At 50.9% G+C, this 26,145-nt stretch overlaps 1 protein-coding gene across 3 annotated transcripts in view; it reads right to left on the bottom strand.

The window, feature by feature from the left end:
• Positions 1-591: 591 nt before the first annotated feature.
• ACVR2B (activin A receptor type 2B) overlaps positions 592-26,145 on the bottom strand; it is a 32,312-nt gene continuing 6,758 nt past the window's right edge. For 2 of the 3 annotated variants that reach the window (XM_007191461.2, XM_057555164.1), the window contains exons 2-11: positions 14,417-14,624; positions 13,996-14,105; positions 13,692-13,843; positions 13,466-13,609; positions 12,826-12,969; positions 12,352-12,500; positions 10,801-10,915; positions 10,019-10,157; positions 9,796-9,926; positions 592-8,445 (exon numbers count right to left, since the gene is read on the bottom strand). In XM_007191461.2, coding sequence (XP_007191523.2) covers positions 8,251-8,445; positions 9,796-9,926; positions 10,019-10,157; positions 10,801-10,915; positions 12,352-12,500; positions 12,826-12,969; positions 13,466-13,609; positions 13,692-13,843; positions 13,996-14,105; positions 14,417-14,624 — 1,487 coding nt within the window. In that variant the 3' untranslated portion in view covers positions 592-8,250. The remainder of the gene's footprint in view (positions 8,446-9,795; positions 9,927-10,018; positions 10,158-10,800; positions 10,916-12,351; positions 12,501-12,825; positions 12,970-13,465; positions 13,610-13,691; positions 13,844-13,995; positions 14,106-14,416; positions 14,625-26,145) is intronic. The other variant, XM_057555165.1, reaches the window with a different exon arrangement.

Genomic DNA, 26,145 nt, shown 5'->3' on the forward strand with positions numbered 1-26,145 from the left:
ATTTTTACAGAATTCTAGGAAAAAAAAAAAAAAGGGAGGAAAGAGACGCTGGCATTTTAACAACTCCTCCCCTCACAGGAGGTCTTCACACTCTCAGATGAGGTCTCCTAAGAATCTCTGTACGGTCACTGGCTCTCAGACGGCCTTTGACAATGACTTGGACACTTTCCAAATCAAATCCCAGATGTTGCCTAACCTTTCCTACTCTCATCTCTGTCACTGCTGGTAAAATTTCGATGCGCGCGTTTTTCCCTTATGGAGAAATTATTTGGCTCAACATACACTTAACTCGTGGCAGGGCTCTGAGAAAACCCCAGCTGGGCTGAAGTAAAGCCCTTGTAGAGAGTGAAGTAAACAGCGCCTGAACAGAGCAGAGACCAAACACTTCGAGGGCTGAGTTGGGACCCAGTGGGGACACACTGACCCTGGTGTCCCACGGTAAGCAGGACAGGCCGGGTGGGCAGCCCATGCTTGTAGGGCTGAGTTACCACTTTAATGTTGGTCTGCCATCTATGCCCCAGCGACAAAAATTCAGATGTGGTGACTGCTGGTTAATTAAACTTTCTGAACTGGTAAAAAAGGCTCTTTAAAAAATATATATATATATTTATTTAAAATACATCAAAATGACAAACAGCCATAACCCGCAAGGCCTAATTTCACAGCAACATATGCTACAGACATCTTCCCAAAATGCACTGTGGTGGATAGGGGGCCGGGGGGTTTCAATCCTGCCATTTAAGGGAATGTTCTTCATTTGAGCTTTAGTGACTGGAAATGTGTTACAAAGAGCTCATTTTCAGAACTCATTTGTGTACAAGGCCAACCAGTTGAATCACTCTGCCTATTCAGACAGCAGAATACTGAAAATGGCAGAATTCAAAGTTGAGCGCGGAAAGCACCCTTCAGATGGCACTCGAGACCCATCCCACCGCAGGGCCATGAAGAGCTTGCCAGAAGCCCCTTTTGCAATCCTTGGGAAGAGTTTTACTTTAAAACAAATAAGTACCCATACTCGGCAGGGTTCCTGCGTGTGTATGTCACAAGCCTGCAGTTTCGAGAGGACCCAGATGGTGACACTGTTCAACACAAGGTCTGAGGTAACTGGTTCTTAACACACCTGGAGCACAGAACTGCATCCAGAAAATACAGCCGGGAAAAAGGAAAAAGGTGGGGTTTCGGGCTAGAAAAGACAAGTAGAAAAAAGCTTACAGCAGTTGCTTTTGGGGGGAGGCAGGTGACAAAAACAAAGGCACAACAGAATTACATTCCAAGACACGTAGCTGGAGAGCAGAGAAATGTTCTTTGATGGGGAACAGGTAAAGGACGGATGGTTGGCTCCCAGAGTGCTCCTGGATCTGCCGAAACTCAATTCATTCAAGTATAAAAGGGGTGGCGTACAACTTTACTCTCGATCAGACCGAATAAAAGCACAGCTGGTTTCACATGACACATGAGGGACTCTCCTGACAATATTGTCCCAACCAGAACACCTCCGAACGCAGCAGCTGAAGCCAGCAGGCAGGGGCTGGGGAACAGGCCTTCAGCCATTACGGCTACAGAGTATGAGCTATATGACTCTATACTTGAGTATAGATGAGTATACATGATGTATACTTCCTATACATCCCCATCAAGAAGGCTTACCCAATAACCATCCACTTTCTACCCAAAAAATCAAAAGGCTAACATGAAGACTGCCTTCCAGATTATGGCAGTGATGCTGACCGTCGTAGGAAGAGCAGGAGAACCTTGTAGATACTGGAAAGATGCGCTGCTGGTACAGGATCCTGAGCCTCGTCCACAGGCTCCTGGGTTACTCGCTAGCCTAAAGTGGCGAGCCAATGCCGCCCCTCTCGCCTCCAAACAGCCCTCCCAGAGAAGATAACGTGTGTCTGGCAGCTCTCCGTATAATCTGATCACTATGTCCACACGCCACCCTCCCCCTTTCCGAATGATTACTCCATTGGGAATTCTGTCCTGAAAACTGGATAATTTGGTCCTAGATAATTCAGTTTGGCAGATTTCTCCAATCACCAAATCCTCTCTTCCCATGTTTGTAGCCTGAATCTTATTCTAGTCCCAACCCACCCCAATCTGCACCCATACAATTTCTGTTCCCCAAAACACCTTCACACTACGACACCCATGAGAGTAACTTACAAACAAATTATTCACCTCAGAACCCTTTGTTCAAAAGAAACCTCAGGAGGAAGCACGACTGTAAAGCACACTGCAGGCCCCTCTTGCCTCTCCCAGCCCCTCTCCTCCAGGTCTGCAAGGACCAGGGCTGAGCATCCCCGTCCTGCACAGACTGTCCCACACAGACAGCCACGAGCGGAGTTTTGGTCAAACAAGACCCAAAGATGGTCTGTAATCTGCCAGTGTATCAACGAGAATCCGCAGGAGCACTAAGTGACAGCGCCACACCACTTACACTCCAGTGTATGTTTATCTTGAAAGGTAAAGCTCATTACTCTGATTAGAAAATCATTCTTATTTGAAACTCACTAGACTTTATAAAAATAATCTGTGGTATAAAGCAATCTCCACACTGTGCAGAAGAAATCTGTCAGGTGATATAACTAAATATATATGTAGTGCTATAGATCTTTTAAAGTAAAATTTCAAGTGTTGTAACTCTATTATATAACCTATACTTTTATTTACAATGCTACCTAACAACATTCCAATGCAAACATGATTCGGAGAATCGGGGAATGAGCCCACGCCCAACAGACAGCAGAAATTCCCAGGACTCAAGACAGAACTCATCCATTTGCAAAAAACCCATCCTCACCTGCCTGAAAAGCATTAGCTAATGAGTTGTATTTTTTATAACTGTCAGCTTAAAAATGTAAACTTCGCAAATGAATGAAACGCTTTTCTGTAGATGTCCAGAAGAAACCACGTTTGTAGAATCCACTGCATACACACATGTCCGTGTGTATATTTCTTTAGTGTCCTGTAGCTGGCTTGCAGTAGTTCTCAGAATTGTCTAGGCCCCAGACAATCCAAAGACACTCCTGGAGAAGAAAGGGCAGCACAGGGCCCATCTCCACATGCTGGCGTTTAGAGAATATGCATTTTAATTCATGAGGAAAAAACACTTGTGTTATCGCTACGAGCTGCCATAGGAGCAAATAAAATATCACTGGTTTTGGCACTACAGGGATACATGGAGTACCACAATCAAAACGTCCTGCTTCATTCATACCTGGAAGATACCGTCACAAAAATGTAAAAGCTTAGTAAAAATTGTAAAAATTTAAATAGTGGTAAATCCTTTAAATTCAAAATCTTGTCCAAACCAAAGTTTACAGTGGACCCAAAATGAGTTTAAAATAGGAATATTCAAAATATCCCACTAGATAATTTGGACTTTTACTTGATGATAATGTATAGGTCTCCTGGACCCACTACAGTCGTCCCTCCGTATGGGGGAGGAGTGTGGCAGGGGGATGGGAATCCAAAATCCACTGAGGCAGAGGCCTCTTACATAAAATGGTGTAGCGTTTGCATATAACCTCCACAGATCCTCCTCTATAGTTGAAATCACCTCTAGATTACTTATAATACCAAACACAATATAAATACTATGTAAATAGTTGTAAATACAATGTAAATACTATGTAAAGAGTTGCCAGTAGGTGGCAAAGTCAAGTTTTGATTTTTGGAACTTTCTCTTATTTTTTCCCCCAAAATATTTTTGATCCAAGGTTGGTTGAACCCGCGAATGAGGAACCCGTGGATACAGAGGGCCGACTGTAATTGTTTGTCAAGTGTGGCTGAGTCAAATAAATTAATTTCCAAGGGAGAGGGTGCGTTTTAAACTTCAATTTCTTTTTGCTACAAAACTAAAATCATCTTTTAAAACTTCCCCAAGCCTCCTAAAGGTCTGGGATACATTCATACGTGAATTGCTGGTTACAAATTAACTGTCAGGAATCTTACTTAAAGAACTACTACTAAAAAAACATCAAATCCTTGTATTACCAACAGATGCTGGGAACTAATGCATTCTAAAAAGAGGCAGAATTCCATCTGCAAGAGGGTCATCTAGTCCTCCCACCCTGCAGGCAACAGCTGCCTCCCTGCCCTCATGGCTCAGAGCACAGGGGCCACATGATGGGCTTTCTGTGCCACACATAGCACATGGTGGACCCGCAGTACACGGCTGGGCTTGCCACCAAGGAAACACACATGCAACCCAAGCACCCAGTGCAGAGGGCCAGGGCAGCAGCCAGCAAGAATGCGGCTAACTGGAGAGAAAGGGGACACAGAACTGCATGGTCCCCTGCTCAGCTCCCTAAAGCATGACAGGAAAGCCATGACAGGAGGGTGAGCCTGGCCCCTAGGGGCAGGGGAAGAACCACCTCAGTGGCCTGGAGATGGCAGATCTTTCCCTTGGCTGAGAACATGTGAGCTGGGGGCTCAAGAATCCTGAGGATGTTCGAGGCTGGACAAGGTCCTTCGTGTTCTGGACACATGCGACCACATACAGACAGAGTGAATTCTGAGTCAGAAGCAGTTGGCACACACGGGGAAGCCTCCCCAGCAGGACTAACCCCTCCGGGCACCTACTGAAAGCCAACAGGACAGGAAGGCCATCTGAACACCAGGCTGAAGGCGCTCACCACATTTATGCACAGCTGGGTCTCCCTTCCTCCTAAGAAGGGTCCATTCTCAGCCCTCACACCCCAAGTAATCAACCAAAGAAGGACTCCTGGTAGGCACCAACAGCCCCAGGCGAAAGCCCAGCTTATGCCAGCCCCAGCATGAGCTAACGATTACATCCATGGCCTTCCCTGGCTGCCCGTCATGAAGAGTCCTCTGCAGGACACTGTGGCATGGCGGCCTCTGTCCCCACGTGTCTCCTCCTTCCCGTGCTCACTCCTGGATCTCTCTGGCTCAGGAGATCTCCCCACAGCGATCAAACAGAACACACTCTCCCCCCCACAAGTCCACCCCGCAGCCAGAAGCCTGCCCGGACGACAGCACACTAGGAAGAAAGGGGCAGGGAGCCTGGGCCACGTCTGTCCCCTGACTTGGCCACCCTCTCACCCTGGATGAGGCAGGGAAAGCGATACCAGACTCCCTGCCCCCCGGTCTTCCACAGAGCTTGGCGGGGGGAAAAAAATGTAGCAGTGATCTGAGCTCGCCGGAAGTGGAGGCTACAAGAAATCTTGGTGGAGAAGAGCACAGGCAGAGGCCCCCAACCCCACTGACACAAATCAGAGCTCTGGATGGTTGACTCCCCGGAGAAGAAGACATGACAGTAAACGTAACTTTATCAGAGGCGGAAGACCCACCCAGGCCCCAGCAGCATGCCCGGGAGAGAGATGCCCACCTTCTCCTGGCCACGAGCAGTCAGGGACACTCAGCCTAGCATGCGGGGAAGGGGCCGCCGGAAGCCCTCTGCCCGGCCACACCACACGGGGCCATCTCTGGACACTTCATTCGGGTGCCAAGGCCCCAAAGGGAGTGACAGTGGCTGAGCACTGGGTCAGCAAAGAGGGAGCGCCCCCAGACAAAAGGCCTGCCCTGTCCGTCCTGCATCCTGCCCCGCAGGTCCCACAGCAGGGCCAAAACGTGCTCCCAGAAGAATCAAGCCAGCACGCAAAAGGAAAACTGCCCAGAGGAAATCTAAAACCAAACAGAGGCTGGGGTTTAGTGTTCCACACGGGCTCGGATCAGGGATCTAATCATTCCTATGGTAAATTAGCTACATTTGTTACTGGTTTATTTGTTTCTTCTGAGGGTTGAAAAATAGAGACTCCCAGCACTGCCTAAGGAGAAAGCTGGAGAAATCAGATATGGCACTTTTCAATAAATATTTTAAAGCTTCTGAAAGAAATAAGTGGAAAAGAAAAGCAACTGCTGTAAGGCCTGTTTTTCTGTTAAAAATTATTCCGAGGGAAGAAAAATACCACAGCAAAAAATAGCTTAAAAAGGAAAAGTCAGAAGACAAATAACTTACCAAAAAACAAAAACAAAAACCTGTCCCTGTGGCCACCTTGGCCAGCCCACATTTTGACCCATGAAGCAAAAACTGAACTCCGAGAGGGAAGCAAACTCGCCTCCTACCACACCCCGTGCCCAAACCCGCAGAGGAGGACATGGCCCAGGGGCCCAGAACCCCCGCGGCACAGGGCGCTGAGCCCTCACCACCAAGCCGCGCTGTCACAGACCGGCCCCGAGCAGTGTGGACCCAGAGGCCTACAGATCAATTCCGCTATCACTGCTGCCAATGTGCTTAAGAAATTAAGTCTCGAGTAAAATTACCTCACGTGGGTCTAAAGGCTACAGTTTTGCCAAGTTAAAGTGGGGTCACCTGTCATCCTGAACAATGACCAATCAAGTCGAGGGAAACACTTGAACCTCCAAATAGCTCAGGAGGAGGCTCCCCCCTCCCCTTCTCACCCCAGTCAACCTCTCCCCATCGCCCACCAACTCGCCTACCCGCAAGGTGAAGAGATCCAGTTTTTAAATAAAATGGTCTAAAGAAACGGGAAGGAAAAGCCTTCACAAATAAGAGTGATGAATGCCCAGACTCGGCCCAGACAGCCAACCTACAGCTGATGACAATTATTTACAAGGGGGCGTTATCAAAGAAAAACGGTAGCACTCCCTAGAAGACTCACAACTTTTTTTCTTTTTCTCTATTTCTTTTAAACTTTCTTGTCATAAAAGCCAACTTACATTAAAATATACTTACTACAAGACAACACAACTAATAAAATATATAATAAAACTTACACAAGTAGAAAATTCTGAGGTATTTCTGGTTTGAGGTGGTCTGTGGTCGTGAAGTTTTAATTCTCTTACTCTTCAAAATTTAAACCTCGGAAGCCACATAGCAAAGCGTGTGTGTATATGTGGATGTGTGTGTTTTGTTTTTTTAAAAAATTTGCATGTTTCATAAATTAAAAAAATTCAAATGTTGAAACAGCAGCATTAGGAACATTCACTGACGAGAGCACGGTTATGGCAAAACAGAGAAACGGTTTTTTGAATATGCACCTCTTTAAAGGGTCTGGAGAAAGCTGTGTTCACGAGCCACAGAAAGGGACAATAACGTCACCACACAGGGCAGAGCCAGCACTGCAGGACTCGGGGGGTCTCCGGAGGGGCAGGCCTTGGCAGGCCCAACCCAGGAAACTCTCCCGCCCTGACTGTGCAGAGCGCCCCCTGTGGCCATTTCCCTGAACTGCTCCAGGAGGAAGCAATGTACATATTTCAACTTTTCCTCCATTAAAGATATTTACAGTATCATGTCTTACGAAGAATGTACTCACTAAACCGTGATGATTTATACCCTTACCTAACCTTAAAATCAGGGCAGAAAAAATGTTTTGTCCTATGCCCAAGCCCAAGTGAGTGGAAAAAACTGGTCAGGGCCAACAGACGGGTCAGAGCCACACCTGATTTCAGACTTTCTCCAAACCCTGCTCTTGCCGTTAATGCTTGGCCTCCACACACTCCTTCCCCTCGATTCCTGGTTACCTGAGAAGTAGTCTCATAGCAAAGGATGTTGCTCCGAATATGCCCGGGTCCAGTGTAGCTCTGCACCAAACCCCACCCCCAGCTCTGTCCTCCCCTCCAACTCCGGTCCAAACCATCCTCATCCTCAGCCCAGTTTTTCCTCGGTCAGGACAACACCCGTTAATCCGTGAAAGACACATCTGCTGTTTCTTAAACTCACTGTCTAAAAAGGGAGAAAAACACAGTAAAAGGCGGGGGGTGGGGGTGGGGTGGAGGACGAGGGCAGAGGGAAACTCCTCTTTTGAGGAAGATGTGTTCTTATGTAACAGTCTTCAAAGGTTCCTCTAGGTAGAGTTTGCAGCATTAAGTTTCCTAAGACAGGAGATGGGTTTCTTTGTGTCACAGATTCTGAGACAACAAACAAAGAGAAAGGGGGACAAATGAACCCCGAAGGGCGGGAGGTGGCCGAGGCTGCTCAGCACGGCGCTGGTTCTGCATTCACAGCTCAGCACCTCAGCGCCTGCTGACGTGTCCGCTGTTTGCGATACAGTAGAGCAATGTGCTGGTAAAAACTGATCCAATCCAAAAAATAATATTAATAATAATAATAATAATAATTATAATAATAATAAAAAGTCAAGGTAAAATAGCAGCTGCATTTTACGTGTTTGTTGGTATTATGGGATTTCCAAAACAAAACACAACTTTTTTTTTTCCTTTCCTCTTCAGATCCACTGAGTCTGGAGATCCACTCATGTCCTGGGCTTAGATGCTCGACTCCTTCGGGGGCAGGTCCACATTGGTGACAGAGGTCACCAGGGAGACAAGACAGTCCGAGGTAGTGCCATTGACAGACCTCCGGATCAGGGACACCCGCTCCTCCACGCAGCCCGCGGACAGACGAGCCTCTGCATCGTGGTCCCAGCACTCCTCGATGGTCACGCAGAGCTGGGCCAGGCCCTGCACACCAGCGGGAGAGAGGAAACAGATGCCCTTGCTGGTGGCCCTCACTGAGGACAAGCAAACCTGACGATGTTCCTGAGGACCGGGGAGAGCCACGAGCCCATGTGCAGGGGTCTGAGGGAAACTCCCCTCCCGACAGTCACCAGCCTGAGGCCACGGGCCTCCTCCACAGCGCGGACGAAGGGTCCACTGAACCTCAACGTAGGAAGCAGGGGAACCCAGGGCTCTCCGGGGGCAGACCTGGCTGCTGCCGCGGAGCAGTGATATTCAAACGAAATCTTATTAGGCCAAGCCCAAACCACGTAAGGGCCCAAAGTGCAGTCACAGTGGGAAAAGAGGAAGGCTTCATCCCACCCTGTCCCCCACAGCCCTGGACACCTCCCCGGAGTCCAGGGAACGTGGCGTGACACCCTGTGCTGGAACCAACTGTGTGGAGCTGGGAAAGGCAGCAGGATGGGCAAAATGCCCACACCCAGGAGCAATCCGGCCTGCTCAGCACCAGGACACACTCAGACCTCTCTGGATCTGCTCCTCATCAGGGAATTGGACTGGCAACCCCAGTTTCTCTGCCCTGGGAGACTGAGGAGGTCTGAGGCAGAAGGTAAGTTCCTGGCCCAGCTTCCCTCTCCTGATGCCTAAGTTTTCTCCATTTGCAGCTCTGGGCTCCAGGGAGCAGCATGGCAGCTGAACTTGGCCTCCGCAGCTCGACCCCAGACCATATGGTGAAAGTGCTAGCTCCCACTGGCCCCAAGGATGTCCCTCTTCTGAATTAACCCTGGGGTAGCAGGGGGAAGGACTCAATGGAGCTGGAGGCAAATATCCTTCCAAGAAAGGTAATGATTTACACAGCTGGGGTCTTTTGTACAGTAGCTCCAGACTGGAGGGGCCCAGATGCCACAGAGCTAAGCCATATTAAGCACTTATGTGATAGGTGTCCTGCCCGGTGATGTACAGTAACTCCTTCAACCTATTACTACCCTGAGGAGACAAAGGCTCAGAGAAATAAAGCAATTTGCCGGAAGTCACCCAGCTACTGACCGGCAGATCCAGGATTCCAACCCACATGCGTCAGGCCCAGGGCCAGTGGGCTCCACTGCACCAGTGCTTCACGGGGGCAACCAGGGCTCTGACGGAGCTGTCAGGCCCCATCGCTCTCTGCGGCCAAAACCAGAGCCGCCTCCTGGCAAAGCACTAACCTCCCCAGACGCTCCTCTGGTGGAAGGGAGGCACTGCACTAAGTGGCCTCTGGCCAGGCAGGGGCGGAGGGGCTGTCCCGCTGCCTGAGCCCCCTCTCTGACCCTGCCACACACGGGAGGGGCTGCCCTCTCTGCCCCCCAGGCCCCTCACCGGGTGTTTCAGCCAGTGATCCTTGATGGCAGGCCGCATCTTCTTGTGCACGACCACCTCCTGCAGCTCCTCCAGTGACGGGTGCTGGCCAATCTCTTCCTCAAAAGGCAGCATGTACTCGTCCACAGGTCCTGGGGGCAGAGAGAGAGCCCGGCGGGGTCACCCTAGCGCCCAGCCCCACCCCCCCCACACCCAGAATGCTCAGGGCTCCCGTCCCGCTCACCATCGGCAGCTTTGCAGCGGGACACGAGCTCCCACAGCACCAGGCCCATGGCGTACATGTCGATGCGCAAAAAGGCGTCTCTCTGGAAGTTGATGGCTCCCTCAAGCACCTCAGGGGCCATGTACCGCCGTGTGCCCACCTGCACGGGGACAGGGGAGGGTCTGCGGTCACCGACCATGCACAAATGCACTCACAGCTGGACACAGGAGCTACAGCCGTGTGCACAGCAGGGCCATCAACAATGACGGCCGTCCCAGACGCACCACATCCCCGGGGGGCCCCGGGGTCATGAAGTAATGACTACTGTAAAGTGTCATTCGAGACAGCAGTAATCTACCATGAACTGCTGCCTCCATCAGCACCACGAGGGGCTACACAGATGATGTGTACTTCACTGAGATGCACGCCAAAAGCAAAAGGGGGAGAATACTTAAAAATAGTAATAGCCGTTGTTTTAGGATGATTTGCTTAGGCTAAACCTTAGGTTACTTTTTCTAGGTTTCTGGTTTGGATTCTTAGTATACTCTTATTTATCTTATTTTTATCTTGTTTAATAATTACAACTGAAAGAAGAAAGGAAATCTGTTTCTCACTGGCTGGCCCGGGAAACCACGCCACCCTCCAGGCCTCGCTCTCCCCACTGGTGAAACGAAAGCATTGCTCCTGGAGTTCTCAGACAGCCGTGAGCTCGCGGGGCAACCCCTGCCCCCTGCCAGCTGAGCACCAGAAAGGCAGCGTCCACCCCTGTGCCCCCATGTCTTGCACCCCCTGAGGCTCGTCACCTGCCCATGAGTGTCCCCCGGAGGTTTCCCTGGCTCAAACCGAACAGCCAGGCCGAAGTCAGCCAGCACGGCCGTGAGGTCACTCTTCAGCAATACATTCTTGCTCTTAAAGTCCCTGCGGAGACAGTGGACTGAGACAGAGTCGAACATGTGGTCCAACTGACCCTGCTCCTGGCCTCCCACCTTGACTCCCAGAGACCCCAGGCCAGGCCATCCCACCCGTGGGGAGCAGGGTCTGCGCCAGGGTGGAGTTCCATGAAGCCACACGGGCAGGCAGCTTTAGGACCCTCCCTCCACTGGTGTGAGAATCCAGAACTGCACTCCCGCCAGAGCTGCAACACTGACCCCAGCCCGGTGCCCAGCATCGAAGGTCAGCCCTCACGTTCTCAGAGGGCTTGAGGAGGGCGCATAGCAGCCAGGGATGCGAGTTTTCTGGGAAGAATTTACACTATTTGGGATGTGAGTGAAAAGAGAAGTTTCAGTGAACTGGCCTGGGTTCCGAGCAGGCCCCCGAGGCTCGAGCCACTACGGGAGCAGCGGCGCGGGTGCTGAGGCTGTGTTTGGCCCGGCCCCTCCCTAGCAGGTCCTCAGTCTCCCCGCGCTTGTCTCAGCCTTGCCGTGAGGGCTAAACCGATGCACGAATGTTTAGGGCCACCCCTGGCACACTTACTATGCACTACCGTTAGGTGGAACCATACGGAAGAGTCGACATTCAACCGTTTTTGACCTACAACAATGGCAATTTCATACAGTCAACCTCCTATGTCATTCATGTTATTACCATCGGGGCCCTTCAGCTTTGAACCCTGGAATTCGAGGCTCACTCCCTCCCTCACAGCCACAGAACCACACTACACTAGGTCTACTTCTCTGCGCCACTGTTCCTTCACCTGTAAGAGGGGCAGGGAAAAACAGTACCTATCTCGCAGGGCAGTAATGAGGCTGAAATGACTTGGTGTTTCTAAGTGCTTAGAGCTGTGCCTGCCACTGTGACGAGGAGGTAGCACAGTGGCCCTCAAAGCGCCATCCAAGGACCCCAGTGAATCTCCGAGACTGTTTCAGGGGATCTGCAAGGTCAGCATTCTTTTCATAATAATCTGTTATTTGCCTTTTTTTAAGCTCATTCTCCCAAGAGTATAGAGTTTTCCAGAGGCTACACACACCTGTCATCACTCTGACAGTTAATGGAATATGTGTGCTCTAATACAGCAAATATCAACAGACATAACCCACAAGAGTGTAAAGGGATCCTAACCATAAAGTTTGAGACCTGCTAAACCAACTCTCCAAAGTTAGTCAGCAGTCGGCACTGCCTCCTGAGGCCACTGGAGGGCACCAGAGAACTGACTTGCGAGGCCACAGCCTGCAGGGGACGCCGGCAGAAGGCAGGGGAAGTCAGGTGGGCACAGGGTTTTGTGCGGTTGCCTCTGACATACCACAGAGCAGCTAACCACGTTTATGAAACTGCGACCCCCAGGCCCTGCTCTCACCCTCCAACCCTCTCTGCAGCTCCAGGTCAAGCGCAGAGAGGGCAACTGCTAACCCAGGTACCTGTGGGCAATAGACGGTTTGTGGCCCTCGCCACGGCACCAGGGCACGTCCTCGTGTAGGTATGAGAGGCCTCTTGACATTGTCTCTGCCACGTGACACAGTTCATTCCATGTGATGATGTTCCCCTTGAGGTAATCCGTGAGGGAGCCCTAGAGGGAACAGACAGACTCTGGGCACAGGAGGACAGGATCCAGCCCAGCCCCGGGAGGGCCATCTCCATGGACCACTGGCTGGGCTTCCCACCCCCGACCCCGGGATGCTGGAATTCATGAGGCCAGGAGGGGTTGGGAAGGGGGTGTCGTCAGAGAGTGATAATCATGAAGTCACTACTCCCATTCGTAAGAACTGATCCCAGGGCGAGGGGTTCTTATTGCAGACCCTCATGTCCACACCCATGAAGGGTGACCTCGGGGGAAGGCCAGTGGGGCCCACGGTCACCTCCCGTGGGAGCAGGGTCCACAGGGTGTGGCTCACCTTGTCGTGGAAGGCCGTGATGAGCCACAGCTCCACCTCCAGGTTTGAGCCTCGCTTCTCAGCGGCAATGAACTGCAGCAGGTTCTCATGCTTCATGCCAGGTGTGCTGAAGATCTCCCGTTCACTCTGCCATGACTGCTTGTCCTGAGGCAGGGATGCGGCTGAACCCCACCGCAGCCACGCCACCCTGCAGCTTCCCACTACCCCCAACCTCAGCCCCCGTAAGGGAGGTGGAGCAGGACTGAGCCGGGCCCAGGACCACAGACCAACAGTGACCCCTGAGATCACTAAGGCCAGCACCTGATTTACAAAGGGGGCCACTGAGGTCCAGAGACAGAAGTGAGGAGCCCAGGACCACCCACCAGTGAGAAGCAGAGCAGGACTGGCTTTGCCAAGTGTCCCAGGCAACTGCTCGGGGTAGCCTGGTGTCTAGGGCCTCTAAGCAGAACCCGATGTCAAAACAAAACCCTGAAAACCAGACTGGATTGAGGTTTTGCAAATCAAAGTTTTGCAAAGCCCGCCCCTAGGCCCACGGTGAACGTCACCACCCCCAATGGGGCCCACTCCTCTCTCATCCCAGCTGTACAAGACGTGGACTGCCCTGGGGCAGACATCTTGGGCCCCGCAGGCACACACGCACCTGGAGTGGGAAGATCTTGACAGCCACAAAGTCGTTCATGAGCTGTGCCTTCCAAACACAGCCAAAGCGCCCCCGAGCCTTGATCTCCAGCAGCTGCAGTGGCTTCAGGCCCACCAGAGGGGATGGGGGTGGAGGTCCAGGGTCCTGGGGGGATCGAGGGCTTAAGAGGATCTGGCCTGGCCTCCCCACCTCTACCCTGCCCGGCCCCAAGCCAGCCCCATCTCACCTCATGGATGTCCACGTGGCCATAGGGGGGCTTGCGATGCCGGTACATCCAGAAGGCCAGCAGGACAATGAGGGAGAGGCCCCCGATGGGCAGCAGCGAGTAGGCCAGCACAGTGAGCAGGGTAGGGGCTGTCGGGGGTGGCTCGTACGTGACTGGGGGACACACGGAGCCCGGCGTCACACAGCCCGCCTACCCGCACACCTCCAGGGCCAGACCAGAGAGCCCTGCGGCTAATCCCCACCCCACGGAGGAGCCGAGCGGTCGGTGGGGGGCCAAGGCCGGCCCACATCGCTCCCCCCCTCACCTTCTGGGCCGCCCGCCTCGGGCAGGTGGGTGAAGCGCTCGTTGCAGAAGTTGCCTTCACAGCAGCAGAAGTACACCTGGGGGTTCTCCTCGGTGGCCACGCACTCCTGCCTGGAGGAACAGTTTCCCATCCGCTCCTCAGGTGAGGGACAGACTCTCTGGGGCGGCCCAGCCAAACCCCTCCCCACAGAGAACCCCACAGGGAACCAGGCGGGGGGCGGGGGGAGAGCGTGAGCCCACTTCCCCTAAAGCGGGACCCAGGGTCAGGAGGGACAACAGAGGGTGGACGTGCACCCAGAGCCCTCCTGGGGACCTCGCAACGGGGGCAGGGACCCAGCACCACCCCTGCTCGCCCAGGCTGCCACGAGAGCCCGTGTGTCCCCGCCTTGGCTCCAGACACCCAGCCCCAGCGGCACTGGCACCTGTCGTAGCAGTTGAAGTCGTCCAGCCAGCAGCCCTTCTTGACGAGCTCGATGGTGCCTGAGCTGTTGCGCCAGGAGGCGTAGCAGTGCAGCCGCTTGTCCTGCTCGCCCTCGCAGCGCTCCAGGCCGCTCTGGTTGGTGCGCTCCAGCTCCCAGTTGGCGTTGTAGTAGATGCACTCCCGCGTCTCGGCCTCGCCGCGCCCGGAACCTGTGCCCGGGGGAGAGAGCTGCTGCCGAGTAGCCCCAGGCCCACGAGGGAGGCAGGGTGCCAGACTGACAGCCAGATGCACAGTGGGGGGCTCCTGGGTGGGAGGGGGGCTGCTTCCCTGCAGCAGCAGCAATGAATGGAGGGACCCTCAAAACCCCAGGGCATGGTCAGAATCACTGTGTCGTCCGGGTGGGGCGGGAGGGTGGTGCTAAAAATGCACATCCCTGGGATGTCCCTGGTGGCGCAGTGGCTGAGACTCCGTGCTCCCAGTGCAGGGGGCCCTGGTTCGATCCCTGGTCGGGGAACCAGATCCCACATGCATGCCGCAACCAAGAGTTCACATGCCACAACTAAGGAGCCCACGTGCTGCAACTAAGGAGCCTGCCTGCCGCAACTAAGACCCCGCCCAACCAAATAAATTTGTTTAAAGAATGCATATTCCTGGGCCCTGCCCAGACCCATCCATTTGGAGTGGGGGCAGGATCTACATTTTTTATTTTTTGTTTTTTTTAAAATTTTATTCATTTAATTTATTTATTTGGTTGCACCAGGTCTTAGTTGCGGCAGGCAGGCTCCTTAGCTGTGGCATGTGAACCCTTAGTTGCGGCATGCATGTGGGATCTAGTTCCCTGACCAAGGATCGAACCCGGGCCCCCTGCATTGGGAGCGCGGAGTCTTAACCACTGCGCCACTAGGGAAGTCCCTGGATCTATGTTTTTAACCATCCCCCTCTGTCTCGGGTGGTTCTGATGCAGACCTCAGGGACCACGTCTGAGAAAATAGGAGGGCAGCTTCCTGCCGCTGTCTCTGCCTTGTCTCAGAGCAGCTCCACTAGTGAGAGGCAGGGCTGAGAGGATGGGGCGGATCTCGGAGACCAAAGGCTAAGTGAGCACCAGTGGCAGGGCCTAGGCTGGTGCTGACAATACCCACAGGCTCCTGCCCACCTGCAGCAGCATTTGGTGGCTGTGCTCTCAAAGCCCCCAGTCCAGAGTGCACAGGGGGCCCACTGCATCCATAGCAGCAATTTCAGTGGGGGTCCCGGGAGACCTGACCTGTGGGGCAGACCCCCAAGCTGGGCTTCTGGGCTTAGCACAAGTTACCACCTCTGGCTGCAAGATGCTCCCAACTTTCTCCTTTATATTTTGGCTCTTCTCTTTCTACTTCCACAGGCCTTTGTGCTTCCTCCATTACCTAATTTATCGCCCTTGACTAATTGCCTAAAGGATTATTTCAGACATTCAAAAAGTATAAAAATAATGTAACCAAAGATAACTCCCCAGAGAAAATAACATAACGAACACTCATGTAAGAAACAAAACAGGGACTTCCCTGGTGGCGCAGTGGTTGGGAATCTGCCTGCCAATGCAGGGGACACGGGTTCGATCCCTGGTCTGGGAAGATCCCACATGCCGCTGAGTAACTAAGCCCATGTGCCACAACTACTGAGCCTGCACTGTAGAGCCGCGAGCCACAACTGCTGAGCCTGCGTGCCACAACTGCTGAAGTCTGTGCACCTGGAGACCATGCTCCCCAACGGGAGAGACCACCGTGATGAGAAGCCCGCGCAGCGCAACGAAGAGTAGCCCCTGCTCGCCGCAGCTAGAGACAGCCCACACGCAGCAACGAAGACCCAACACGGCCAAAAATTAAAAAAAGAAATAATTAAAAAAAAAGAAAGAAAGAAAGAGGCAAATCATTACAAATGTGCTTGACAACTGCTTTTTAAATGTCAGGCTTCCCCCACAGGACTGCAAAGCTGATGCTTTAACTGCAGAAGCCTTGACTGTCTTGAGTGCTAGAACCAGTTCCAGACACAGACCGGATAGAAGGATGGATGTATGGAAGGAAGGAAGGACCAACGGTCAGACAGAAGGACAGAGTTATCTCCTGGCTAGAGCAGGATTCTGAAGAGAGGGGAAAACAGAAGGGATGGCCTCAGCCTGCAGCCCAAGCCCTAGGGTCCTCAGGGGAGCTTCCATCTCCGCTCAGACAACAAGCCCCCACCTCCTGTATAAGGCAAGGAGCCCGAACAAGAGAGGCCACCAGACATCAGGAATGGCCCAAGGCTGGCCCAGCTCCTCTCTCCAAGCTGCTGATCAGGCAGAGACCCCTCTGGCCACTACCGTGTGGCCAGGACCCAGGTGGTCAGGGCTGGGAAGTCCAAATCTCAAGGCTCCAGGTAGGACCCAAGGGTTCAGGATGACACTGGACCCCCACCTGACAAGATCCTCCTACAGACCAACTGAAAACAAAAGGCGCCCTTGACCCCATTCAAGTCCTGGTTCTGATGCTTACTGGCAAGTGATCCAGCCACCCCGTGCCTCCGTTTCCCCACTCATGAAAAGGGGATGATAACAGAACCTACTTCCTTGGCTGTTCCAAGAGCGAGATGAGTTAATGCATTTTAATGCTGGTTAGCACAATGCCTGGCACGTTCGCTGTTATATTCGAGCCTGACCCCCCCTGCTGCCTATGCCATTTCGTCACAGCACAAGCCCCCTGCCCTGTCAGGCTGGGAGTGTGCACACCCAACCTGCAAAAGCTTTGCATTCAGAGCCCCAGGGGGACCAGGGGAGACTGGGAGACTCCATGCCCCCCCTCACCACACCCAGCCTCTGCTGCCAGCTGGAGAGGGATTCCCCCTCCTCCCTGGCACTCTGCTTCTGCACACACTCAGCTATTTATAGCCTCTGGCAACACTCCAACCACAAGGCCGCCTCCTCCACCTTTTAACAGACACAGGGTTCCTGCCCACACTCACAGAGCCGGGGCCCCTTGCAGAGAAGGCTCCCCGACCCCAGCCCACTCACGCATCCCGGCAGGCGAGGAAGCTGTGCCCCCTCTCACGCGCCGCCTCAGAGCCCTGTGGGGACCCTCCCCCCACACGCCGGGGCGAGGGGCTCACTCTACCCTGAGCACCAGCCAGCCCAACCGGCAGCCTCCGAAGGAACCAGGTCTACCAGCGTCAGTGTCCCCAGCAGGCCGTCCTTACGTTCCAAGGGGCCTACACCTCGGCAGAAAGATGCCCCCAGTCCAGGCAGAACAGAGAAACCCCGCTCCTGGACACGCACCACCACCAAAAGAAAGAACACATGCAGATTCCACTCAGAACCCACATTCCAGGAGCGGGATGAACCTAAATGATGGGCTTTGACACTTGAGGTCTATTTCCCAGGCCAGCTGACTCTGGATGTACCCAACTTGCACTGGGGAGACAAGGGGAAAATCCAGTGGGGAGAGGAAGAGGGATGAAGAGGTGAGGCAGAGCCTTGGTGGGAGGGTTTGGAGCTAGAGGGGCCACGCCTCCCCTGGGGTCCCCCGAGCTCTGGCCTTGGGGTGCATCTAGCTCAGCCAACATCTCCCAGAGGTAGCACGGACCCCAGTAGCCAGTAGGCCACTGCACCCTGCCCCTGGCTCCTGGAGGCCCCTCGGCAGCCCCCGCCTCCCTGTGGGCGCAGCCCACCTACACTGTAGAGTGGTGAGAATGCAATGCCAGCCACCACCACATCCACCTCAGGCCCCTTGCACCAGTGCACCCCCCAGGAGCTGCCACGCCCGAGAGGTTGCCGCGCGAGGCGAGCCCAGCCTTCTCCCTCATGGTCCAGGCTCCAGGTCTGCCCAGAAAGGAGGGGCAGCCCCCCCCACACACAGTGACCAGGCTTTCTTCCCGGGAGGCCCTGCTTCAGGCTCCCCTAGCCCTGCCCCCTCAGGGGGTCCTGCCGTCAGCTGAGCACCTGCTGCGCCCGCAGGTTCCTCCAGAGGAGCCAAGGGTCCTGAAGGTGAGGGCTCCCTGCCACAGTGCCTGTATCCAAGTTTATGACTCCACCTCCCCCGATCCACGCAGGAGCATCTTCACCATCTTCCCAAGACCAGTGAGGACGGCCCGTGGTGGGGGGATCAAGGGAACCTAAATGGAGGTGAGGGGGTGGGCGAAGCGGAGGGCTAGAGCACGAGATAGACAGACACACACACACACACACACACACACACACACACGTGTGTGGGCAGGCAACGGTGGAATGGCACATACATACAAGAGGCAGAAAAGAATCTTAAACGTGCCTACATTTATCTTTGAACTTCTTTCACACAAGAGGATAACTCTACCCAAGTTACTTGTTAAGTGTCAAAACCAGGTTTTGAAACCAGGCAGCCTGGCTCTAGAGTACATGCCCTTTACATGCTCTGTGACCTTTATTCTCGGTGCTACAGAACAGTCCACTGCATGGCCTGACCACAACCTAAGTGTCCATCCTCCTGTTGGACCTTTAGGTCATTTACAACACTTGCTGACTTAAGCACTGCCACTGTGAATCCTCCCGAATCCTCTTCTGCGTGTTTTCTGGTGCTCATGAGCGTGCATTTCTCTAGGGAATACAGCCACACGTTAGATATGGGACATAAGGATGAGCATCTCCAACTCACCAGATACAGTCACACTGTTCTCCCAAGTGGATGCACCAATTTATGTGCCCAACAGACTCCAGCCCCACTGAGCCACGCCGTCAGCCCCTGATACGTGCGCACCTGGTCAGGGTGAAATCGTACATCACGGTTTTGATCCACATTTCCTGACTGCTTGTGAGAACAATCATGCTTGTGTTCATCAGCCCCTTCTGAGAACTGCCTGTTCGCCTCCATTCCCATTTTTCTGCTGGGCTGCTTTTCCTTTGGGTTATAGAAATTTTTTACACATTCCAATAAAACTTTTCTTACTACATAGTAACCCCCTACATTTATTTGTTTGCTCTCTGCCAGAAAGTCTACTTTATGTGACACTAACATAGCTATATGACATTTCTTGTAGTATTTTCCCAGTTTATCTTTTTCCAACTTTTATTTTAAATCTGTCTGTATCTTTTTTTATCCCAACTCAATCTAACACTGTCTTTGATCCTAGAATTGACTCCTGTTACATTTATGATTACCACTATGTTTAAATTTGTTTTTTCTCTACTGCAACCACCTTGGATTATCTTTTTAAATTCCATTATTTCAGCCACTTCTGGCCTGGAAGTAATGCACCCTATTTCTATCCTATTATAAGCTAGCCTTTAAGTTTTAATATGTACATTTATGCTAAAAGCCTGAAGTTAATCAACATCTCTTCCATCCCTCATTGGAACTTAATTGTTCTAACTCCAATTACCTCCCTCCAACTTACATTAAATTAGTTTAACATAATATCTGTGTTCCACATTTAATCAGTTGTTCTTCTTATCCGCCTCCCAAAGCAGATATTAGTTGTGTTTTATAAAGTCAGCATTTTCTTTTTTTTTTTTTTAATTTAATTTAACTTTATTCTTGGCTGCACTGGGTCTTTGTTGCTGCGAGCAGGCTTTTCTCTGGTTGCAGTGAGCGGGGGCTACTCTTCGTTGCAGTGCGCGGGCTTCTCATTGCGGTGGCTTCTCTTGTTGCAGAGCACGGGCTCTAGGCGTGTGGGCTTCAGTAGTTGTGGCACACAGGCTCAGTAGTTGTGGCTCGCAGGCTCTAGAGTGCAGGCTCAGTAGTTGTGGCGCAACGGCTTAGTTGCTCTGTGGCATGTGGGATCTTCCCAGACCAGGGCTCGAACCCATGTCCCCTGCATTGGCAGGCGGATTCTTAACCACTGCACCACCAGGGAAGCCCAACATTTTCTTATTAGTCCATACATTCTCCAGCTTGTCTGCTCACCCTTCTTAGAAGGAAGATCTCCACTCTTCCTTCTAGGACCACTGTCCTTCCTGAAGAACATCTTCCTTCAGTAAAGATCTTCTGGTACAGAAGCCTTTGTTCATCTTTCTGAAAATGTTAGTTTGTTCTTTTTCCTCACTGACAGTTCAGAAGAACATAAACTTTTAGGTTGAGTTATTTTCTCTCAGCATTTTGAAAATATTATTCCACTGTCTTCTGGTTTCCACCATTATTGCTGAAACGTCTACTATTAGTTTAACTTTGTACATATTCTGTCTTTTCCCTCTGGCTGCTTTCTTAGATCTGCTTCCTGCAGTTTCACTATAAGCTATGTGTCTAAGTCCATGTTTAAATTTCTTTGTACTGCTTGGAAGAATCTGCTTTTAATCTGATGATTCATGTCTTTCACCAATTCTGAAAAATTCTTGGCTTTTATCAATTTGAATATTGCATCTCCCTATTCTATGATTCTGAAATTCCTATTACAAGTATCAGACCATTCCCAGTCTCTTAACTCTGCTTCCATATTTTTCAATTCTGTGTCTAAGCACCATTACAGATAATTCCACAGGTCTAACTTCCAATTCATTAATTTTCTCTTTAGCTGGGTCTAATCTGTTTAGTTCTTCTATTTAATTTATAAATTCAATTAATCTATTTTTTCATTTCTAGAAGTTCTTTTTTTTTTTTTTCTGGCTGCATTGGGTCTCCATTTCTGCGCGTGGGCTTTCTCTAGTTGTGGCGAGTGGGTGCTACTCTTCTTTGCAGTGTGCAGGCTTCTCACTGTGGTGGCTTCTCTTGCTGCGGAGCACAGGCTCTAGGGCACGCAGGCTTCAGTAGTTGTGGCACGCAGGCTCAGTAGTTGTGGCTCACAGGCTTAGTTGCTCCGCGGAATGTGGGATCTTCCCGGATAGGGATCGAACCCGGGTCCCCTGCACTGGCAGGCAGATTCCTATCCACTGCGCCGCCAGGGAAGTCCCTAGAAGTTTTATTTTTAAAAAAACCTTCTTGGTCAATTTTGATACTTCTGTTCTTTGTCATACTTCCAAATCCCTCACTTCTAATTCCATAATTTAACTTCCTGAACATCTATTTCTGCCACTTGTTACTTTTGATGATTTCACTCATGGTATCTTGTTTCCCTGTGTGTTTTGGAATTTTGGATTCTGTTTTTGGATACAGAGCTTGTGTTCAGTGGGGGCCTTTTCTGTGGGAATAAAAAGTGAAGCCAAGTTTGAGGGGGCAAACTTCCAGAGATAATTTATATTTTTGCTTCTGCCAAATTCTCTAGGACATTACCAATCTGGAATCACTTTAATTACTCAACTCCCAGGAAACACAGATTGTATAAACTCCAACTCCAAGCTCATGGAAGCACAGATCTATGGTTACAAATTCTCAAGTGAAACTACCCACCCCCCACCAACCAACAGTTTTATTATCTATTCCCTTTATCAGCAAAAGAATGTTCTCTCTAGTCCATACTTTCACTGAATGAATAACGCTGTGGAAGTCTTATCATGTGAGAGCCTCAGTCTCAATTCCACATCTTATATCCTGTGCCTCACACACTGCTACTAAACCCACATCTCTAAATTACGGAGAGAGGCAAAGTCCCCCAGGAAAAAGCAGCTTTAACCAGTGAAGCGGTACAGCTCTAGCTTCCAGCCCACTCTTGCTTGTCCCTTACTTTGTTATACATGCAATCATGCATATACATTTAAAAAGGATATTTGTTATACTTTATCCAGCATTTCTATGTGTCTTGTATGAAGAGGTTTTTCAGCTGTTTTGTTCACTATTATTGCCAGAAATGGAAGTTCAGGAGCAATCTCCAAGGGTGACGAAAGGAGCTCTATCAGCCTAGGAACAAGGAATCAAGCTAAGTCACCTCAAGTCACTTCCAACCTCGAACCGTGTAAACGATTCCTTGGCACCATCCACGGAACAAGGTGTGGGTCCAGGGCCATTCTCTGAAACACTTGCCTTTCTCCAGGGCCCATCATTCCTGAAGGACAGTGGTGAGAGAGCTTCCAGGTAAAGGGCAAGGATTATACACAAATGTTATTTTTGCTCTCTCCTGTAACCCCACTAAAACCACAGCAAAGAAAAGGTTTTTAAGGCATAAACCCATAAGGACAAAAAGAACGGGAAAGCACCACAGAAATGAAGTTCTGAAGTTGGAAAGCAAATATACACACGTGGTCATTGATCACACAGACTCCTAATCTGGCTGTGGAGAAAGCTGAGAAGCAACATGATTTCCACCATCTAACATCTTCATCCCACTTTAGAGTTTGTCTTCTTTTGGCTCTCCCTCACCTCTACATCTTTGGGGTCCCAACCCAAAAAGAGGGGCTCACTATACCCACCCTCTCTTTAGAACTCCAATTCCTGTCTTCCTAGCCCAAGGCTATCAAATGCAAGGCTCAGCTTCTCAGCTGCCCGTATGGAACTGAAAACAGACTCAAATGTAAAAGTCACCACCCAAGGCCTCTGTTCTCACACATATTCTGGCCTGGTAGGTCTCAGCATTGAGAGATAGCTGTACAATGCTTTCAACCAGAGATGTTTTCTCAGTTTGTCCATCTTTTCAGGTGCTTTCAGAAAGAGGGTTGATCCTGATCATCAAAAGAGGAAATCTCCATATCTACTTTTAACCCAGGTTTTAGATATATTTTCAGGACCATATATAATACCCAAAGGGGATACCTCTACACAAACACAACAACTGAGATACCAGTGTAGAGATAAGACTGCCCTTAGAAAGTGTTAATCGAGAAGAACACTGACCCCAAAGCAGAGTCCTGAAAAAAGTAACTTCCATTCCAAAGTGTAATTCAAGAGGAAAATTCACTTTCAACCAACTTTATTACTTCAGACTCTTATGAACTGAATTGTGTCCCCCTCCAATATTCATAACCGCCAATGTGACTGTCCTAGGAAATAAGGTCTCTAAAGAGGCAATTAAGGTCAATTAAGGCCATATGGGTGGGGCCCTAACCTAACAAGACTGATGTCCTTATAAGAAGAAGAAGAGACACCGGGAGTGTACACACCCAGAGAGAAGGCTGTGTGAGGACACAGCAAGAAGGCAGCTGTCTGCAAGCCAAGGAGAAAGACTCACCAAGAACCAATCCTGACAGCACCTTGGTCTTGGACTTCAAGCCTCCAGAACTGTGAAAACTAATATCTGTTGTTTAAGCCACCCAGTCTGTGGTATTCCATGGTATAGAAGCCTAAGCCGATTAATACACAGACAGTGCACATCACCTGTACAATGTGGGAAAGCTGACTGGGACATCACTTACAATGGAAACAGTACCCTTAACCCACTCCCACCTAACTCCACGAGCAGGGCCTGACATGTGGGCTTACACAAGGAATCCCAGTAAAATAGTAGTGAAAGAGTAGAGAGCACGCTGAAGAAGGGACTAGGAAAGCAGGGGCTTTGGAGAACAAGTCATCTCAAACTGTCTTCTTTAATTCTTCAGCCAGTCAAGGCAGAAGATCGTGCAAGGGAACAAGGCACATGCTCAGCCAGGAACTGAAGCTCACCAGAACCCTTTCTGGTGTGAAAAGCCCCTCAGCAGACTCTAAAATAATTCTTTTACAAGTTTCTCCCATACCTCCTACCACCATTATCATCACACGTGACATCAGGATCCTTCCATGCCCAGAGCTTGTCAAACACACAGGGTGCACCAGTATAGCCCTGCTCCCCACAACCTTCAGCAAGAGCCTCAGTCTCTCTGAGAGGTGGAGGCAGCATGGAGCCTAGCTAGTGAGCACGCACAGACACACACATGCACACCCACCCCAAACCCAGACCATATCCTGGCTAGTCCACTGCCACCTCCCCTTTGTCGGCACAGTAACCAGGAGCCTCAGACATGGGAAGCAGCCTCTCTGGCGCTCCTCAGATACCAGGTCAGGGGAAGCGAGCACCCTCCCTGTCCGGGCACCCTTCATCAGGTGGGCTATTTCCAACCTCTGTAATCTAACATTACACAGGACACACACACCACCACCATCACCACCACCACCACGACACAGTATAACCATGTATAATCGTTTCTCGATATCTATCAAAATTTAAAATACACATGTCCTGGGGCTTCCCTGGTGGTGCAGTGGTTAAGAATCCACCTGCCAATGCAGGGGACACGGGTTCGAGCCCTGGTCCGGGAAGATCCCACATGCCACGGAGCAACTAAGCCCAGGTGCCACAACTACTGAGCCTGTGCTCTAGAGCCCGCGAGCCACAACGACGGAAGCCAGCGTGCCACAACTACTGAAGCCCACGCGCCTAGAGCCTGTGCTCCGCAACAAGAGGAGCCACGGCAATGAGAAGCCCGTGCACCGCAACGAAGATTAGCCCCCGCTCGCCGCAACTAGAGAAAGTCCAAGCGCAGCGATGACGACCCAACACGGCCAAAAATAAATAAATAAAAGTAAATAACTAAATAAAAAGACTGAGGTAGATCCATATACATTAAAAAGATTGCCAGAACAGATCTCTGAGTTTAAAAAGCCATGACAGGGACTTCTCTGGCAGTCCAGTGGTTAAGACTCTGAACTTCCAATGCAGGGTTCATGGGTTCAACGTCTGGTTGGGGAAACTAAGATCCCACGTGCCGCACGGCACAGCTAAAAGAAAAAGGCCATGACACGTGACAACACGGATGCAAGTCACAAAACATGGTGAGCAAAAGATGGACATAAAGCAGTTCATCCTGTAACGTTTCATTCATTTAAAGCACAATGACAGACCAAAATAACGTATGCTGTTAGAAGTTGGGATAGTGGTTACCCTTAGGGGTTTAGGGGTAGAGACTGGAATGGAGCAAGAGAGGGCTTGCTTGGGGAGAGGCCGGTAAATTTCTGATTCTCGATCTGGATGCTGATTACATCAGCATATTCAGTTTGTGAAAATTCCTCAAGCTGTCACTTATGATAATTACGCTATCCTATACATATTTTATATTTCAGTTAAATGTTTGAAAAAGAGTAATACCATTTTAGGTTTAAAAAAAAAAGCTTTATTTCTCTAAGTACTTCTATAGATACATATGTCAAACGTCTGGAAGCTATCCACCAACCTGAGAAGGCTCACTTCTGGAGGAGGACTCAGACGGCAGACCAGGCTGGTAAAAGAGACCCTGGTTTTATCTGTAATATCTAAATTTCTGCAACTGAATCCATATGTATTACTTGTAAAACTAAAAATTAATAAAATTTTAAATGGGAAAAGAAGTTATGGCCAATGTGACCACCACTCAACTATATGCCAGGGTGGCTAACCAGGAGACCCCTGGATGAGGGCAGACTTGGGAGGGGTTTTTCATGGTAGGGGAGACAGGACCGCATTGCCCTGGCTCTGCTCCCCCACGTAGTCCTGCAGGACCCACTCTCAGGTAGCGGGTTCACAGGAGGGGCCAGCCAGGTGGGAAGGGAAACCAGAATTCACCTAACTTTTCTGACCCTCTATTTTCTAAGCCCCAGCAGCAGATGAACCCTGATCCCCTCTGCCCTCAGGGCACAAAGGGCTCTACTTATGAGGCCTGGACCACAGGGCTCTCCTCTAACTCCCACTCCCACTCCCACCCAAGCCAGCAGTTCCAAGGAAGGCCCTGGTCTGCCTGGCTTGTGAGCACCTGAAGGGAATGTAAAACTTGGGTAAGAAGGAAATTCCCAAACAGGATATAAAGTAAGGGTTTCTTAACCCATGATTGCCAGCCCAAGGCTCTGAGAACTCATGCATGCTTTCTGAATCAATGAGGGGGAAGGGGGAAGGAGGGCTGTCAATGACACTGGACGTTAAGAGGCATTGTCCTCATACCTAAAA

This window comes from Balaenoptera acutorostrata, chromosome 10 (genome assembly GCF_949987535.1).
Source record: "Balaenoptera acutorostrata chromosome 10, mBalAcu1.1, whole genome shotgun sequence".
NCBI classification, from domain to species: Eukaryota; Metazoa; Chordata; class Mammalia; order Artiodactyla; family Balaenopteridae; genus Balaenoptera; species Balaenoptera acutorostrata.